This window comes from Rissa tridactyla, chromosome 1 (genome assembly GCF_028500815.1).
Source record: "Rissa tridactyla isolate bRisTri1 chromosome 1, bRisTri1.patW.cur.20221130, whole genome shotgun sequence".
In the NCBI taxonomy this organism is placed as follows: Eukaryota; Metazoa; Chordata; class Aves; order Charadriiformes; family Laridae; genus Rissa; species Rissa tridactyla.
The window spans coordinates 178,849,734-178,869,487 of NC_071466.1; the positions used below are offsets into that span (position 1 = coordinate 178,849,734).

General features: G+C 41.7%; 1 protein-coding gene across 2 annotated transcripts in view; it reads right to left on the reverse strand.

Moving 5' to 3' along the window:
• Window positions 1-19,754, reverse strand: part of TRHDE (thyrotropin releasing hormone degrading enzyme) — a 232,588-nt gene that overhangs the window by 45,304 nt on the left and 167,530 nt on the right. For both annotated transcript variants that reach the window (XM_054188180.1, XM_054188179.1), the window contains 2 exons: window positions 11,816-11,949; window positions 11,662-11,717 (listed from right to left, as the gene is read on the reverse strand). In XM_054188180.1, the coding sequence (XP_054044155.1) occupies window positions 11,662-11,717; window positions 11,816-11,949 (190 nt within the window). The remainder of the gene's footprint in view (window positions 1-11,661; window positions 11,718-11,815; window positions 11,950-19,754) is intronic.

Sequence of the window (19,754 nt, forward strand, 5' to 3'; positions counted from 1 at the left end):
CACTTTTCCTGGAGGGATCCCCTTTTGTGGTTGTCCTTCCTTGCAACTCCTGTACCCGTGTCCGCAGGATCGAAGTAGGTTGTCCGTCCCACTTCCTCATATCCTCTCCGTGGTCCCGCAGGTAGAACCACAGGGTGCCTCGTGGTGTGTACCCTCTGTACTCTCTCTCTTGAGTGGGGAAATGCCTGCTTCTAATAGCTGAGATGCTGGCCCGTGCAGGTGGGGAGTAGGACATATTCTCTTCAAGTTGCTGGACCTTCCGCGACAGTTTCTCCACAGCTGAGACAAGGGGGGAAGAGAGACTTTCTTCATATCGCCGGAGCCGGCCAGCTACCTCATCCACCGTTGGTCCCTCTTCACCTTTCCATTCCATTACTGCCAGGGAGTTGGCATATGATGATGGTGCGCTCCGTACAAACTTCCGCCACATGGGCCTTGTGCATCGCACCTCATCAGGGTCTGTGGGTAAGTCTGCATTGTCCAAGTCATAATAAATCATCTCCCGCACGGCTAATTCTCTCAGGTACTGGATACCTCTTTCCATGGTAGTCCACTTGCTTGGCTGACATACAACATCCTCGCTGAAGGGGTACCTCTCCCTCACGCCTAACAGGAGTCGTTTCCAGAGGCTGAGGGCTTGGGTCTTTTTCCCGATCGCCTTGTCAATGCCGCCTTCCCTAGACAGGGATCCCAGCTGCCTGGCCTCCCTACCCTCTAATTCCAGGCTACTGGCCCCATTATCCCAGCACCGGAGCAGCCAGGTGACAATGTGCTCGCCTGAAAGTCGGCTAAAATCTTTTCGCATATCCCGCAGCTCACTCAAGGATAGGGATCGAGTAATTATCTCTGGTTCTGCCTCTTCCTCCTGCTCTCGTGATGGCCCTGGTTCATCATCATCTCTTACTAAGCGAACTGATTTCTTTGTGTACTTCTTCTTCTGTATGGGGGCAACTGATACTGGCATGGGTTGGTTCCCTGGTTCAGTGGCAGTGGCTACCACGGGGGTTGCAGTAGCCGCAGTGTCTGTCGCAAGGATTGCAGTAGCCGCAGTGTCTGTCGCAAGGATTGCAGTAGCCGCAGGGGCCGCCGCAGGGGCTGCAGCAGCCGCAGGGGCCGCCGCAGGGGCCGCCGCAGGGGCTGCAGCAGCCGCAGGGGCCGCCGCAGGGGCCGCCGCAGGGGCCGCCGCAGGGGCTGCCGCAGGGGCCGCCGCAGGGGCCGCCGCAGGTCTGGTTTCCATCTCTTCCCCTTGAGGGTGCTGCATAATTCTGAGCAGTGCCTGGTAGATACTGGCCAGGGCCCAGCACAGTGCGGTGAGTTGTGCCTCTCTAGAATAGCCACAGCATTTTCCCTTCAAATATTCTACCACTTTATCAGGGTCCTGTAATTGTTCAGGGGTGAAGTCCCAGACCATTGGAGGTGAGTAGTTCTCTAGGTACCTGCCCATGCTCTCCCACATGCCATGCCACCCCTGACTATCCAGCCTCGGAGCAGATCTCCAGGTGGTAGTCTTAAATAGTCGCTTAACCCAAAACAAGACCTGGAACGTATTCAGGAGACATAGCACTACGAACACGCTAGTTTGAGTATCCCAAGGATATTCAAAATTCTCAAAAGCTGTCATACCTGACCCGAAGGAGAAAAGGGAGGCAAAAGGGCTGGGGAAATTATTAACAAATTCTGAGAGACGGTGTCCAATGTACGGACAGGACAGCAAAACCGCATAAACACCCCAAAATAGCCGTCTGAACAGTGATGTTATCATATCATAAACAGATATCGCACAGGACAGCAGAATGATAATCCTCATCCCTGTTCCAGACATGGTAAACAGCATCGCAGGGAGTACATAAGCCATATAGGAATTTATGTAACACAGCCATGAGAACAAACCAAGCAACATGATGACCAGTGACTACTTACCTAATAAAATAAATGCATACAAAAAAAAACCCAAAACCGTTTTTTCCACGTTCTAGTTGGATTCTGTCGTTATCTCAACCCTTCGAGCCCCACGTTGGGCGCCAAAAAGGACTGCCGTGGTTTAGCCTCAGATGGCAACAAAGAACCACGTGTCGCTCGCTCGTGCCTTCCAAACGCAGGAAGAATCGTAAGAAAAGGCAAGACTCTTGGGTTGAGACAAAGGCAGTTTAACAGAACAGCAAAGGGAACAGGCAAACAACAACAACAACAACAACAACAACAACAACAACAACAACAACAACAACAACAACAACAACAACAACAACAACAACAACAACAACAACAACAACAACAACAACAACAACAACAACACCACCACCACGGATAGGGGAATATACAAACGCGATTACGGAACCGCCGCTCCCCCCGCCGCTCGCCGGCCGGACCGGGGCCGCCCCAGCCCGCTTTTAAGCAGCAACTTCCTGCCCCCTCCCCCGGCAGCTCAGGGTGGGCGTGGCTCACATGGCATGGAATACCAGGAAAAGTTAACCCTATCCCCACCGGAACCAGGACAGACTTCCATGTAAACAAGTCAGGAATGCACATCTGCTCTTTGATAAATACAACACCAACATTTGGCTTTCAAACTCATTTTAAGTACTAAATTTTACCAGCATTCAGCCTCTCCAACATCAAAGGATTCAGAGAGTATGACAATTTTAAGGTGAAGCCTGCTTATTATTATGTTTTCTTACATGCAAAATATTTGAGGACTCTTCAAGTGACATTCAACTCCACACAAGTGCATTTGAAGCATCCTACAAAGAATACTTCCAATTCAATGTAATTATTAGAGTATCACATGGCTTAAATTGTCTTGCATAGTTTTAGAGTTGCCACGTAAGCAAAGGCTAATATTAATTTGAATTAATTGCCTTTGTTGAAAACAGAAAAAAAACCCCAAACTTAAAACTCCCTGTGTTTGTAAAAATGCAACAAATTCCTTCAAACTGGAGTTCAATATCTCTCCTTTCCTCTTCTTCCTCATATGAAAAAAACTGAATTAAAAAAGAGTAGTTCAAGATGAAAAGGCATAATCTTACTGATGAAAATTAAGACTATGCAGTAAATTAGGTATGTCATGTTTTTCATCATCATGAAACCCTGATTTTTGAGATGTCATTCACACACTTAATTTAACTAAAGAAACTGGAATGTATTTGGGGGGCTAATAGGGGTCAATTTCAGATGACTCAATTATTATAAGTGTTATTTATTTCCTTTCCTGATGATTTTGTTGGGAAGGGTAGCCTGAAACAGCCCTTCTATTCCTTAAGTTGTCAACGCGCAATGGTATCTATGAGAGCATGTTTGAGCAAATTCAAAATTGAGTTCATTTATTATTATGCACAATACTTTTTCATATCTCTCCTTTTTCCTGTTCTAATGTTTATAATTTGCATATCAGTCAGCCAACTGAAATATGTGTTTAAAAGCTAGCAACTTCATATGGAAAGCACAGAAGCCTGATCTTGAAAATACATATACAATCTGAATTTTGTTTGCCAGAATATCTACAGAATTGGATATTATTTCTATAAAAGCAATTCCTTATAAACATATTTATAATAAAAGACTCTCTGATATTCTCATAAACCCTCACCTATACTCTTATCTCCATTTTACAGAGAGAAAACAGACACAAACAGTTTAAGTGATTTTACCACGATCACCTAGGAAGTCTATACCAGAAATGGCATCCCAGGTTTCTCTAATCCCTGTGCAGTGCCTTAGTCATAACATGGTCCTTCCTATTTATTGCTTGCTTTCTGGGTAGAGGAAAACACACTTCTAGCCAAATAGGAAGGAGCTAAACTAAGACAACAGTGATTCCCAAGACTTCTCTTAAATCTTACCAAGCAAAGGGACCTTAGTCTACAGTTTCAAAAACTGCTTTATAAAATCACCAAATGAAGATCAAAAAACTTGTATGTACAATACGCACTTAACCCAAATTCAAATGTTCACCCTGGTAGTATGTTCTGCCAAGCGGACAGAGCATATGCTGACAAAGACCAGACCTCCCCTAGACAACAATCCTGGCCAACAGCGATCGGACAAGCCCAAAAAATAGGATCATTTCTGAGAAGCAATGGTGCAGTCAGGTCAAAACAGCAGGCAAACCAGTCAGTAGCCTAAGTTTATACTGATGAGCCATCGGCATTGTCCTTTCTAGCTAGAAAAGTTGATTCTTGCCTTTTATTCATATATCCTTCGTTGATGTTGGGAAAGGACAAGGTGTTTAGAGCAGCGCCTCAAGCCCCTCAGGGTGGCTCATTGCTGCTACCTTGACCAAGGGTCTTTTTCGCTCCAGTAACAGTCCTGCCAGACCCTCAGTAAGAAAAGTAATGGGATTCTGGGATAAGGCTAAGGAGGAAAAAAAGCTGCTCATTGTGAGAAGACAGGTGAGGGAGGTGGGGAAAAGAGCTGATGAGGCAGCTGCGGGGAAGAAAACGGGATCCGTAGATGAGAGGATGGCAGAGTGAACAGCTCTATGCTAGGAAGGAGAGGATAGGGCCCCCACAGAATGGCATAAATTGTGAGGCTGGACGAAGACTTTGTGGGGATGTGGATTAACAACGTTACCCACTTCCACAGTACAGAGGTATACTACACCAAGACCTATCCCCTGCACTAAACACTCTGCCAAGAACTCAGATCTACAGTTTCTCTTTTGGACGTGCTGCAGAGTCTTCTCCAACTTCTTCCCCAGCCCTTATTAGCTTTTTCTATTGTCCAGGATGCTCTCACAGCACTGGCACTTCCCTGGAATGTGCTGTACAGTTTGCTCTACAGCTCTTCGCTATGCAACAAGATCAGATGCACATATGATACATACTACAAAAGCAGAATTGACTTTTACTGTGCTTACTCTCAAGAACTGCTTTGATTCTTTTTGTACAAACATATGCAAACATTAGCTGAAATGAGTGTCTCCACATAAAGCAGATATCAAGGCTGTGATATGTCACAGAACATATGGACTGACACACAACATATGGAATAAAGGATGGCTACCTTAAAATCTTTGTAGCTTTCTATTTTCTCTAAAAAAGGCGCAGCTGCTCTGGCCAATTGAGAGAGTATTTACGTCAAAGGAAATCCAAAAACTTTTGCAGGAAGCCATATATAAATCAATTGCTGGTGAACCATCACCCAAATTTTCCTGACAGTGAAAGAGAGTTACTGTGGCATCTGCTGAAATAATTTAGATGAGGCCTCATTTATTAAAATAGTAAATCTATACCACTATTAATCAAGCGTGATACAAACTATCGATCTAATACTCGCTCCCTTAGCTGGTACTCAGAGGTGCTAATTAAGGGAGCTGCTGAACATATCTGTTGTTTGTCTCTATTGTCTCTACTACCAGCAAATGTGATCAGGAGTAATAATGAAGGCTGGAGTTAAACTGCCGTTTATTAATTTAAAAGGACCCTGTATGGTTGTTTATGAATACCCAAGCAAAACAAGGTCAACAACCCTGTATGCAGCTGTTGAAATTTTGAAACATTTTGAAGTACATTAACTGGCCTAGATGAGAACTTCTACCTTTGTCATCGACTTATTATCCAACCCTAGAATTTTAAATGGGCCCTCAAATGCCTTGACTTTTCCTGACATTACACTGAACAGGACTTTAAGTAAGCACCAACCAGTGCAACATGGAACCAATTAGCCCAGATATGTTGGAAGACTTCAAATGCGACAATAAATGAAATCTTTATCTCTGGAGAAGGAAAACAACGAGGATCACTTCAGCTTCACAGTTTAGTTTTGTTATGCCCGTATTTCCACCAGAAACTTCAAGAAAACATTCCTCCAATTTAGCAGTAGTAATTCCGGATTTTATATGGAAGCGTATATGCTAGAGGCTTAGTTACAAGACAGTTCTCAGTTTCCAGAAATAAGATCAGCTAATCATGGGGGCGGGGGGGGGACATGCCTCAGGTAGCTGAATGCATAAGATCGTTTTGCCTGAGTGGCAACACTCCACATCCAGGAATTAACTTAAGGAATAAGGAAAAGGTTGGCTTTGATTTTTTGGCTTTTGTTTTTTAAGAAAAATTTACAAGTAGTTTTAAAGACGTGATTTCCCAGATCCGAAAAGCTATACTTGGTTAACTGAGACTTACTTTTAAATTAATTTCTCTTCTCAAGCTGGTGAGAAAGTGATCTGGAGTGAGCATTAGCTTACTTCAGTATTTTACTTCTGGAATCAACCTTGGAGTCAAACGCACCAGCTGTTAAAGATGAATTTGTGTCAAGGGAGAGAATGTGAATTTATATATCGAAAGGTAGGCTGGCACTGCCTTTTCCCTTACCCTCATACTTTGGTTTTCTAGAGTCAGCAGAACTCACAGTTTGAAAAGAAGCAAGCCAAGAAGAACTGATTAATGGCAGGAAAACAATCATCATAACTCATGATCAGGTTCCTGGTTTTGGCCTGGTGAAAGAAATTCTGAGAGAGAGGAACTCTCATGAAGGACATCTGCAGCAAGGAAGGCGCTTAGTTCACAGCTAATTCTGAAGGTGTATTTTTTTTGTCGTTGCTCATTTCTGACACAGCTCCCTGTATTTGTGAAGTCTCCAGGGGCAGGCTTTTATGGCCTAAAAAAAACCCTTAATCTGAAGAGACTAGAGCTCACTCTCCCCCTAAACTGTGAAAGGAAACGGACAGCACTCCAACATGGCCATCCATCACTGGAGCAGAAGAACAATTATTTATCAACACCACTTTGTGCTTTCTCATTAATCCAGTCAAGAAAAAGTTTCTGATAAACATCAAAGGAATGCTGCTAAGGAATATGAAAAACTGCTGACAAATTTTATCTTTGGCCTTTGTTAATGTGTAACCAACGAGTGCAGTCTTGACACACACTGCGCTGTCACTAGGCCTGTGACCCACCTGAAAGAGAACCGTCAGGAAAATCTCAGTATCAGAGGAACTCCACCACTATCTCTTCAACCGCAGAACAGAAGGTAAGATACCAATCGATAGCAAGACAGATTGTCAGAATCAAAAAAATGGTTTCCTGAGCAACTGGTGAGCAAACCAAGCATCTGCCACCTTAACACGGTGAGCTGACTATGGCGCAGATAGGATCAGAGACACACATTAGGTTTCAAAAGACAAAACTGATGGATTCTTCCAGAACTGGAAAGAACAATAACTATTTTAGATGACAGTGAAATAGGTAATCACGGTCACATCTGATCCAACGCTGATTAACGGTGAATACAAACCAGACCTACTTCTTTGACATAATATTGGATTAAGTCAACGAGTTTAATGAGGGGAAGTGAATATGAAGATTTAGAGCACAGCAAGGAAGAACTAGGGGTGACACAACACTCCTCACATTAGGAGGGTAATATATCTCACCCTATGTGGTTAAGTGGCTTTGAGAGGTCAGGTGCACGTTTCTCTCCATTAACTCTCAGCGCCCTGCAAGGTGACAAGCTCAGGTCTACCTTTGGGATGCCTAAAGCGGGAAGCATCCCACCTCATGCTCACTAACTGACCCCTTATCCTAAAGAAAGAGAAAGACAGGAGCAGCTGACAACATTACTCACACTCTCAAGAAACAGTAGGATCTTTCTTATTTCCTGTGACACTACTTATTGGAGCTATCTGAACTACCCTCTGCTCAGTTTAAGCTTAAAAGAGAACCTCAGTTCTATTTGTCTTCTCTCAGCTTTCTCAGTCAACTCATCCCATTTACTACAATCGACATGCTTTCAAATTGTACTGAAATTTCATACAAAACATCCCCAAAAGATAAAGGATCTTTACGAAGAAGGGAAGAGAGAGTGCCAAGGCGCTACTCTTGCTTAAGAATTTGGGGCATGTATTTGCATAAGCTATGTTACTGCCAAGGCTACAGCTCTCCAGATCCTCAGGGTGTGTGCATGTACTTCAGCTGAGGACAGAATTACACTTAAAAATCTGAAAAACAAACAGGTTTGTGAGAATTCAAACACAGTGGGCAAGCTGTAGCTTTCTTTTATTGTTATTATTCAATTCAACTCTGCTTGATTAATTTTATGGAACCAAAATGCACCAGGAAGGAAGAAGGAGGAATATATTTCCATATAAAATGGGCAAAACTTTATGAAATTAAAGTTATAGAGCTTAAAATATTCCTTAGAGATATCAATTAATTTATGTTTATTTTTGAGAAATCATTATGCTGGACAGTAAAAGCATAATAAAACATTTTGGAGGACTGAAACCAAACACACCCTTAAAAATAAAATAAAATGTGGTGCTCCAAAATAACATATATGAGCAATTTTTTAATCTTTTTCCAGTAAAATTATTAAACTTTACTAAAGATAAGATCTGTACTTGTTCCACAAACAAAAACAATCAGCAGGAAAGCTACACAGAAATATTATATTAGAACATACAGTATTAGGACAGTGGAAAAATTGAGTCAAACTCTTCTTGTATGGAATGGACATTATGTGTATCAAGTTCAACAACACACTAGGGAGTACTTCAGAAGTTTCTAAGAAGGATGGGGTATTTTGAAGAAATACAGTCTCTTCAGTACAGTAAAAAGAACTGTTTATGTTAAAAACTCTTTTAAAAAGGACCAGCATGAATTTAAGAAGTTACATTTTCATGTTTGCATTATTTTCTCACTGAAAAAATAGCCAGAGATTGAAAGAAAAGTATGTACTCCTCAGTTCTCTCTCTCAAAATGTGTATGTTGTAGACAAGAAGATAACACATTAGTGCAACTAGGGACCACAACCGAGGACTGAATTACCCTTAAAAACAGTCAAGCCTAAACTACCAGTTACTACCTCTATGCCTGGTCAATAAGGTTACTCACCTTTTCTCATGTCACAGAGACAACATACGCATTCCATCTCCCCATCATGTAACATTGTATGAGCAGGGAGAAACACATGCCGTGCATCGGAGACACGACTGGATCAGCCCTGCATCCACGAGGCAGGTAACATCCAAACCACGGCACTGCCCCAAAAGAAAGCGAGGTGACTCTCTGCACCGCGCCTCGCAGCCAAGGGGTAGAAAGCTAAGATGCTTTTAGGCTGATGGTGGCCTTCTGAACACTGACTTTTGGAGTAAATTGAAAGGATCTATGTGATTTTGATAGCCCTCGGAGCTTGTTTTAGGAACGCTGCTGTCACGTCGGAGCACCCGACACAGCAGGGGCAGCTGCGTTGTGCTGCAGCATCAGCGTCAGATTCCCCATTGCTTGTCCCAGCAAGAGCTTTTCCATCTGTTTTCAGACTCCCAGAAGTTCAGGCACTCTGCCGTCAACACCTGCACCCAACACACTCCTCTTCTAACAGGCTCTGAATGCCCCTTTCATCCTACTCATGATAAAGGAACAGAGCAAGGGCTAGGCCTATTCCTGGTCTTTCTTTTTCTCCTCTCAAAAAGGCACCATATAGTCAGCTAGTCAATTAGACTAACTTCAGCATCACTATAATTGTTCAGAGTTTTTTTTAATAGGAAAGACGATAGATGAATAAAGTAAAAAAAGATCAACAAAAAGTACACCCTACATGGCACGTTTAGTCAGGGCTACATATCTTATTGCAACTCTTCAAATACAGAGCATAAATCTACTGCTTGCAAACATGCAGATCTTTCCTCCACCCAGACTGGCTTATAAGCCATGTACTCAAAGTAACACTACTTACTGACAGGATTCTGTGTAGAGATTTAAAAGAAGCAAGAATATAGCTGCTTATCCCTGTTAGAATAATATTTCCTCCTATGTAATATCTACATATGCACATGTATACACTGTAAATATTTAGCTCAACTACTTTTTTTCCACTGTGCTTGAGTAAGAAATGCAGCAGCAGTCCGCTGCAGCTCATCGCTAACAAAAGAAAGCCAAGTTTTTACAACGTGAAATCTTGTGAAAGACTGCACAGTGCTCTGGCACTGTTAACTCCAAAAAAGCAGCAGGATCCAGTATCACCATAAAACTGCTTTGGAAAGCAAGTGGGGAACGCGTTAGTCATCTAATCTCCGGGTGTTCTTTAGGTAGACAAAATTTGGCCAAAGGATGTAGGATGGGCCTTTAATCAGGACCTTGCCTTTATGCTTCATGAACAAGAGATCCTAGAGCACTGCCTCATTACTGACTAAGAACTAAAACACTCGCCTACAAGAATCAGATTAAGAAACAGCTTTTTTCAGTGTCTAGATTTTCAGGGAAGTCTAGCCACATCCGACTGCATTCAGTGCATGGAAAAAGAAGAAAGCATCACACTTGATCCTGTGTAACTGCACACTACTTCTCTGAGGCACCAAAACCAAATAAGATCGGAACAGACTGCTACATTACTGAATATTTAGTAGTTCTTCTAATAGTCTAGATATTTCAGAATACTTTGCAATATTGTACTAGCCAGGGAGTACACAAATCACGGTCCACTGAAGTCTGAAGTGATGACCTATTTCTAGTCCTTTACTGTTGCCAATGGAAGATGCCAGAAGGCAAGAATGAAGGGCAGTGCAAAAAGCAAATGGATACTCCTTCTCTCCCCATGATGCCTCCTTCCCTACTACATCTCTGGACTGTTAAGTAAGGGCTAATCACTAGAAATCGTGCGGAATCACACGGAATGTCATATATTCCGTCTAGCACTGGCAGCAGGAACAGAGTGGTAGGGCACACAACAGTGTTTTACTGCAGTGATGCTGGAATATCACTGAGCCATAACTTCTGTGTGACACTGTGCCTGAATCTCAAAACATCTCTGGTGAGCGTTTGTACTGCAATGTACCTTAGTACTGCCGATTCTTGCAAGCCCCTGCTCAAGTAGGGCTATAAATACGCTAGCAAACAGAAAAGCCAGTAATATCAGGAATTCTTTTCACACTGCATTTGACATCACAGTGTTTTACTGATGCAATGTTCCCAGGTACCTCAAGAATCAAAAAGTTTGAAATGTTCCACTACTTTCCTCTCAATTTACACTTTGACTACCAACATATCGGATATCCTGATTTCAAAATGGGGACAATTCCATTACCTAAATTTGTAAAGAAGGCATAACCTAACCAGCACCATATGAGTTATTAACTCTGATTAGAGTAAAACATAAAATGTGGTATATATTCCAGAAATGCTCAATGGATCTCTGATTTTCCATTCTATGTGAAAAGCATCATGCAGAAAAAGAGTCTGTTCTAGCAGATTACAAGAAAACAAAGATATTGGAAAAATGATAACAGTACAAGTTAGGGCAAAAATATCCTGAAGCTTGAAGGTGCCTTCCATCAGAAATTAAATACAGCACAAGGGTCAGTCATACAAAAAAAAGGAGAGGTGGGACGTCAGGGAGAAACAGAAGAAAAAACCCTCCTTCATTAGAGAAACAGGAAAGAGATTATTAATCTCCAAAGTGTTAAATTGAACTTGCTGCAAAATTGATCAGACCTCTCCAGACTCGGAAATACCCTACGGTCATTATTGATCAAGAGCAGTGAATGTGCTACAGACCATGTTTATGTGCCACACACATACAAAAAAAAAAAAAAAAAAAAAGAAGGGAGGAGAAAAGAACTAAAGTGTGTTTAAAACATATTTAACTTCAAAACACACTCAACTGCTGAGTTAATGATTGCATGAGTTATTGCAGCTACGTGTATGAGGATAGATTATCTTCAGGAAAACATACCTGGCTAGATTGAATGCATCATCGATCAAGCCTGCTCGATTACTGACAGAGATAACCTGTGAGGGGCAAGCAGAAAAATTGAACCATTTACGGTGATGAAACAGTGAAAGTTCACCTATCAAAGCAGATTTTAGGGATGAGAAGAGGAGCTTACCTCATGGTTCCTTGTTAGCTGATTAATTAGCAGCCTCCAATTCCTAATATCATAATTAACTCTAAAGTAGCCAGTCTGGTTGATGTTCCCCAGCAACCAACTTGCCTCTTCCAAAGCAGGAATTCTGTGGTGCTCTGGAAACAAAGAACAAGATGGGAAAAGGACTTGGGTTTAAATTTAAAAATTCTAAAGACGTATCTGTTAAATTATCTCCTTCTTTAAATAGCCATGAAGGCAGTAAAATTAATTCAAAGACTAACAAAAACACTGTGTTTGACTAATGATTTCCTTTATCTGTTCTGATGTAGAAAGACACCAGCTGACATTCCTGTGGGGACCTTTTATGCACACAGAACTCCAAGGGTGGGTTTTTTTCTGGCAAATAGTATTTATGCAAGACGTGCCCGTTTTAAGCCCGGTACCCTGATTCTGGCCATGCTAAAGTAGCTTCCTACAACCGTAACTCCAATAATTCAATGGATGTTCTATAGAGAGAAGACTAAACCTGTGATTAAAAAAAAATAAATTCTTAAGTGTTTCTGCACGTAGTCGATGAAGCTTTTATATTGGATTTTAAATTAAAGTATTTCCAGTTGTACAGCTTCTAGCTGCTAGCCACTGAGAGGTTCCCCGTTAGAGCTAGACAAATCAACCTTCTGTCAACTAACCTGTCTCCCTCTTTCCCCTCTTCTTAAGTAATCACTTTGGGCTGAAAGTCTAAATTTATTCCAGTATTTGTACAGTCAGGCAGTCGACAACTACTTGCAGGACCAGGGATTTCAACAACAAAAACACCCTGAACTCACAACATGCACTTCTTTCACTGTGGAAAGAATCACCATGGAATGAAGCCTCAGGCTCCAATGTCTCTCGAAGAAGCCTGCAATCTAGTAAATTATTCTGACAAAACTGATCATGAACCAGAACTCACTAAAAATTCAGCAACGTTTCTTCTGCTGTAATAAAATTAGTTTGTACAGTATTGAAAAAAGGAACAGTATTCTCATGCATTTTTAAAAATAAAAAAGAAATACATAAGATTTGTTTTAAACGTAATTATATCAGGGAATTGTTTGGTGTGCTTGAATTCCCTGAGAGCAACGAATAGGAAAAAAAGTTACCAATACGGTCTTAACAATTCACACGTACTATCTAGTACCAAGACTTGCTGAAGAAATTCATTTGTTTCAGCCTTTCTTATAAAAAGTAATTTCTGAGAAAATAATAGATGACTAGGACTACAGATAAAAGTTACGCTTCTCCCTTGACTAAATATCTCTAGCAAACACATAAATAACTATCATTTTAAGGTGCAAAAAATACAAAAAGCAGCAAGACCCCAATCCTAAAACCACCTAACGATATGTTCAACTTTAAATTCATGGAGTTGCACTATGCACATGAATTCAGATAAAAAGCTGCAGAATTAAAAAAGAAAAGTCCTCTTCTCACCTAGGTAGTTCTGACATCATTAAAATCTCTTAAAAACGCATTTCTTAGAAATATAAAGCCCAGAATATCTCAGTTGCTAACCTATTCAATTTTTATTGCCCTTTTAGGGTTTGTCTAACTGACTTGCACCAGTTCAATTTAATTATTCTATACAAACAATTGAGAAAAAAAAATGCAGACTCTTGGTTTTAGTTAAAATATTGATTACACCAATTTAGTTATCTGTGAGAAAGCGCCAAGCAGACACAACCTTTAGGAGCCAACATATCCTGCAGAAATGGGACTAAGTGAGAAAACCAGAATGAAGTCCTACAATTCTGTGGGTTTCCCAGGCGTTCACACTGTCAAAGCACTTAAGCTGCTTTGGCCACACCACCTGATTTGGAAGAAGGTTTTAACACCGGGTGTCCTTCCTTCCACAGGGGTCTGTTAAACACTGGGCTGCTACTACACTGAAGATGCTCCTCTGTTTAAGTCCTTTTTTCACTGGACCTGAAGTCAGAATCACCCAGTTGCTCCAGCCTACTTACAGAAGAGTTCAATACTGGTCCCTGTGCAAATCACCAAATCTGATACAAAGAAAAACATTACTGTAGAAAATACTGTAAAAGATCATAACAATTTACAGCATAGTGATAAAGGCACTTTCTTAGAACAGATTTGGATCAAATATCTGCTGCAAAACAGGGAGAGAAGGAATCTGAATCTGGACTACCCCATCCTCTTTAGTTTACCCAGCGTGGTGATGTGAATACAGCTTGTCACCCCTAAATCTCAGCTATCTTCCTTATCAACCTAGTGGGTTTCTTAAGGGGAAGAGCAAAAATACGCACTTTTCTACCTAGGAGAGACTGGCCATGGAAACAATGACTTTTAGAAATTCCGCGGGTCTTCAGGGGCGTGCTGCTGTGTGGGGTCAGGAGCGGACTACTCCCGTCTGGCACAGATTCCTACCACATTAACCCAGTACTGCCTTCTGCCCATGCTTTGTTGCAAACTAACCTTTAAATGCCACCACCACTGAAAGCAGCTAGTTACTTGTAACTGGTTAATCCCTGACCCTCTATGACACCGAAAAAGGTATCAAACAGGCTATGTGCACACATTAATCTGGGAAAATAAATACATTAAATGGAAAATTTTCAAAATCAAGTGTAACAAAAAAAGTACGTACATTTTTTCTTGTTTTAGTATTTTTATTAAATTTTGATCTCCAAAGTGAGGAAATTACTTATGCTTTAATAGAGTACTGAACGATACTTGCCAGTCAAACATGACAAGTTCAAAATAACCTATTTCACAAGTAACAGCTGTGCAACACCTCTAGCACATATTGCTTTAATGGGGAACAGTATCTTTTCAAAGCTCGATGGCATTATTGCTGTTTTGGTCAGTTTAAATCCAACCATAACCCCTTGCTATTATTTTTCAATAAGACCACTCATGTGTTGACCTTTTCCTGAAATATAGGACAGGAATCTTTCACGCCTTTCCAGCTCGTATAAGCAGGTAGTTATTTTAAGGGACTGCCTGATGCATGTGCTTCACATAGTTCTATATAATTTACTGGAAATTGATGTTTGAGTCTGTTGATTCTCATGCCTTCCTATAAAAGAAATTCTTTCTTTTGGTGATTACAGCGCTGAAAATTTCTATACACGTGGGCAATTTCTCCACTTACCACAAACACATTTATTAGTTTCCTGTTAGAAGTATTATAGTTAGGGAAAAGGTAGTCATTCAGTGTTAAACCTTATATTAAACCATTCATGACTTTCTAAACAACGACAAAGATTTCATTTGGGAAGAAATCTATCTTTGATGTTGCCTCTTAAAATTCAATCTAAAATATATATACATTTATATTTGACATTAAAGGGAATTTTTTTTTAATCTTCTTCCATCAGAAAGCATTTTTCCATGGTCATGTTTTGTCTGGATGCCTCAGAAAATAACACTGCTCTGAAACTTACAGGTTTGCCACATATATATATATATATATATATATAAAAAAAAGATGTTTAGGAGGAAATGGTTAAATTTTATGACATTTGTTTTGAAGTAAGAAAATCAGTTAAGGTCTTATTCTCATTTTCTCCACTCTGGAAGCGTGAGACAGTCCTCCAGCTGGTGGTAACTGCATGTGGCTTGAAGTTCTCAGCCATCCCAGCTCTCGAGCAATTTAAACTCCATCAAACCAGCAGGAATGATGGAAGCCTGCTTCTCCACGGAGCAACACGAGCACCTTGCAAGGCAGCTCTGGGCAAAGGGCACCCTTCTGCAAGACACTACTCCAATGCTGACAAGAGCATGGGCTAAACACAGTCCTACTGCTGTTTCAAGAGTTCAGACTCACAGTTGTTATTTTTTATGCAACCCCTTGCATACTAGGAAATTGGTTTATGGCTGGTGGAATCCCTGCTGGGAGAACTGACTCCATTTTTGTGCAAAAATAACTGCACGAGAGTAGCACGATTTCATCCCAACAAGAGCAAGTGAAATTTTTTTCACCAAGAAAAAACGTTCCACGAGGAATTTCCTCACAATCACAATATTTTGTGAAAAGATACTGGCTTTAAGTAAATTCTGCAAATCTTTTTGCAAGAACCTTTCATACGAGGAGTTCTTTCCATCTCACTGGCCATGTTGCCATAGCTCCATGTTGAAAAAAAATGTTTTGGTATAATGACCAACACAATAAATGGAGCACATCAGTAAATATGATCATGTTCTGTCTCACATACTCTTTCCTCAGACTACCCATCCATCCGTTAACTTTTCTATATGATGGAACTGCTAATGTCTAAGGTGATATACAATGTAAGCAGCAGTTTTCTGTTAGGATCATTGCTCAGCTGTTGGGATAAGGGGAGTGATTCCGCCTCATTGTCAAAATCATGCCAGGATTGCAGCTCTTGTATCCATGGTCCTCACCATGGCTGGCTAAAGCTGTAAAGCAGGATCTATGTATTTATTTTACTTCGCAGTGCTTCCCTTCCTCCCGCTTTTGAAAGATAGAAGAGCGGAGACTGGAAGCAATAGGGGTCACGCTCAGCAGAGTCTCAGAAAGGAAAAGAAAGGGTATTTTTCTAATGCTGTACTAATGTTCTATTCTCCGGTGGAGAGCCAGCAAACCCCAGCTCAGAAGCAGACGTCTTCCACAAAACACTTCATGGAGGAGAATCAGACTGTCAGGGGGCTTACAGTTAAAGTAAAGATTATCTAGTAGGAGGTGGCATAATAGAAGTCGGGACTTGCTGTTTGGAGCTTTCTTTTGCCCATTCCATGGCAATTCTGTGGAGATACTAAGAGAAGTCTGAATGAGAGTCACTTTACCAGAGGCAGGGAGGTCCACGAGAGGAATATTTCCCTAGGACATAACAAATCGGTCAAGGTACCCGAGGTGCGGATGGAAAGGGCAGGGAGGCAGACTGTGAAGCTGCATCAGTCAGTTCAGCAGCACTTGCTGGGTTGCATGGAGATGTTTCCTTCTTGGAGCCTGAGCGCCATAAGAGTCTCGCCCAGGGAACAGCAAGTATGCCTTTGCCCAAAGCCTTGCCCACCCGTTGGAAATGGATGCTAGCTAAACCTCTTCACTTGAGGTTAAGGTCACTTCTCCTGGATTTGCAGAAACACAACAGATGAGTCTGTGCTTCCAAACTTAGTGCTCCTTCAGCAGCCATCGCCACCACCTTCCTGCAAGCCCAGCTAAGGAGTCATCTTGTGGGGATGGACTGAGTTCAGAGCTGGTCCTTGACTTTTTACCCATTACTGATTTTGGCCTGATACCAAAACTCTGTGGACATTATGTTCATACATCATTACAGCTACCACAAACAAGGCAACTTATCTAGGAGAAACAGAAACAAGTCCTGGATCCATGACAGAGCAGAAGTGTGTAACACCAATGATTTCCACAGTGCCAGTGAAATCTATTATTCAGCAGACCTGCAAGACTGTAGAACAAAGAGCACCGCAGCCATCTTAGTGCGATGTCTCTGACCTCAGCATGGATAGGAAGGCTAATCGTGAGACGTCTCCTTTCTTTGTGACTGGTTTAGTTTTCAGAGGTTTAACAGCTGTCACTCGCCTGAAGCAGAACAGCCTCATCCATGGCTATGGGGAGTGAACAGGGAAAAAGGTGGTGGTGACGTATCTGTGCAGCACTCGGAGAGCAAAAATGATGGCTCCATTTCACACGCCAGACAAACTGAGCCAGTAAAAGGGTCATCTGACCACTGGTATACGAACTGATGAGTAGAAAAATGGTTACATAAATGCTATGGCTTACTGGGTAAGGAGAACAGACACTGGCAGAAGCACTTGCAAAATGAAAATCTTCCAAAACTATGATTTTGTACTTTCCACAAACAGGTGTGAAGAGCTACACTGAATATGAAACATCTTGGAGATTATGCACTTGGTCAGGCAAGTTGCCAGGGCCTGGCACTGTCCTTTCTACAGGATTTGTTGCAAAGGACAACAAATTACATCTCAAAAAGATGCTGCCTAGTTGTAACTTCCAGCGTGTCCCTTCACCTTGCTGTTGTGAAGAGTGGACAGAATGAGCTCTGTTGCCAGCAGCTGGGATGATCTGCAATTGTCTGCACTAATCCTGCTCATCGTATTGAACAATTAGAGATCTGCATGACTCACTATCTCTAGTACGTAACCAGACATGGCCAGGATGAGTAGAGGGCAGCAACCCAAGCATCCTACATTCAGTGGCTCTCACAAGACTGGACAGCCTCTTATCCCTTGCTCATGAAAATGCCAACTGGCACCCTGCAATACCTTGATGAGGTCACAGACACAGCAGCAAAGAGGATGCAAAAACTAGTAACTCTCTCTCATGTCCTTCTGGAGGTACATGAAGGAAGAGACTCTTCCATGAGCAAATAACCATCCCTGCTGAACTGTAGTGCAAAGGACAGGGTGTACTCCCCTCTGAAATTGTTATTTAAACTACGACAAAAAAAGGAATATTTCTTGATGGCAATATATGTAGCTATTTAAAAACTGCCATGGTTTCATTTCTCTCAGATAACACACAGACGAGGTTAATTTTATTGAAAAATTTAAGTGATATGCCAAGATATCATAATGGTACTCAATAACTTGGACCCTCTTCATTACTGGCAGCTGAAATGAGGTATGTGATCAGTATAATATGACAGAACACAGGCAGCTGTTCATCATCTCCTATCCACTCTTCAGGTTACACTGGAAGCTTCTTTAGCACAGCAGTTTAGTCAACAAGAAGGAAATGAATGCCCCCTCCTTCCTAAAGAGGGCATGGAAACCATCCTCCTGAACAGCATTTCCTCCAAATTTGATTTGAGTATCCGCATTCAATTACACTCGCTTGAAGAACAACGTGACCACTCCCAATCTTCCAAATATCCTCTGGAGTAGCTTGTTTCACCTCCAGGTTGCAGAGTTGTTCCCAGACTACTTGTTGGGACAACACTGACACCGTGTCCTCTGCACAACAGAAAGTCTTCAGGATTCTTCCCATCCACAAGAATCAATCCCGGAAACCATCCTTTCCAATCTCAGAACCCCTCCCACATCGCCATGGAACAAACATACCAGCTGCAGAAAATCTCCAGGAGAATCACAAAACCACTTATACCAGCCCCAATACATAACAGCACATACAATGAATCGTACATTGATTACATCCAGGGATGTTCTATTTATGTTGAGGAATTCTCCAGCTGAGCTAGACAACAAGAAGTAGAAGCAAGAGGACATCCTTGCCGTAGTCATAAGTTTACAGTCTCATTTTCAATGAGGCACAGCAACTGAGTGAGTGAGTGAGAAAGTAATGAGGAAGGACAAGGATAATGACAATAGATCACAGCAGCATTGATTTGCTACACAGGAAACTGATGACTCAGAAAGGTTCCTCTTTAATTTCTATATAGCAGCCACCCCAAAATCATTGCTCACACTGGCCATCATTAATTTGTTGATTTCTTGAAGGCATTCCAATAGGAGCAGTAGATCTTAAAAGAGTGGGCAGTGGTTTTATGGACTTGTTCCTCCACAGCACTCTGCAAGTAAAAGGCAATGAGGACGCAACTGTGCAGATAATAGTGATATACTGAACTTCCAAGGGAGGAGTGAAGGGAAGGAGGCATGCGTGTATAACCTAATGAGATGAGATGAGATGATCAACTCTCTCTGAAGTCAGTAGAAATCTTTCTATTAACTTCAGTGAGAGTTCAATCAAGCCCTAAAGGACAAAAGTAGAGCAGGTCATTAAGGCAGACTGTGAAAGTGCAAACAGGTTTTGAAGTATTCCAGAGGTGTTAACATTAAAAAGTATGGCCAATGCAATATATTTCTTCAAAGTGAGGCAGCATCTGTATGCTCTGACTAGAAAATGTTTCCCAGGTTAGCCCTGGTCCCAGGCACATTTCTACATCATTATATCACCGGAGCAGTGTAAAACACGTTACATTCTGATAGGCTGCAAATG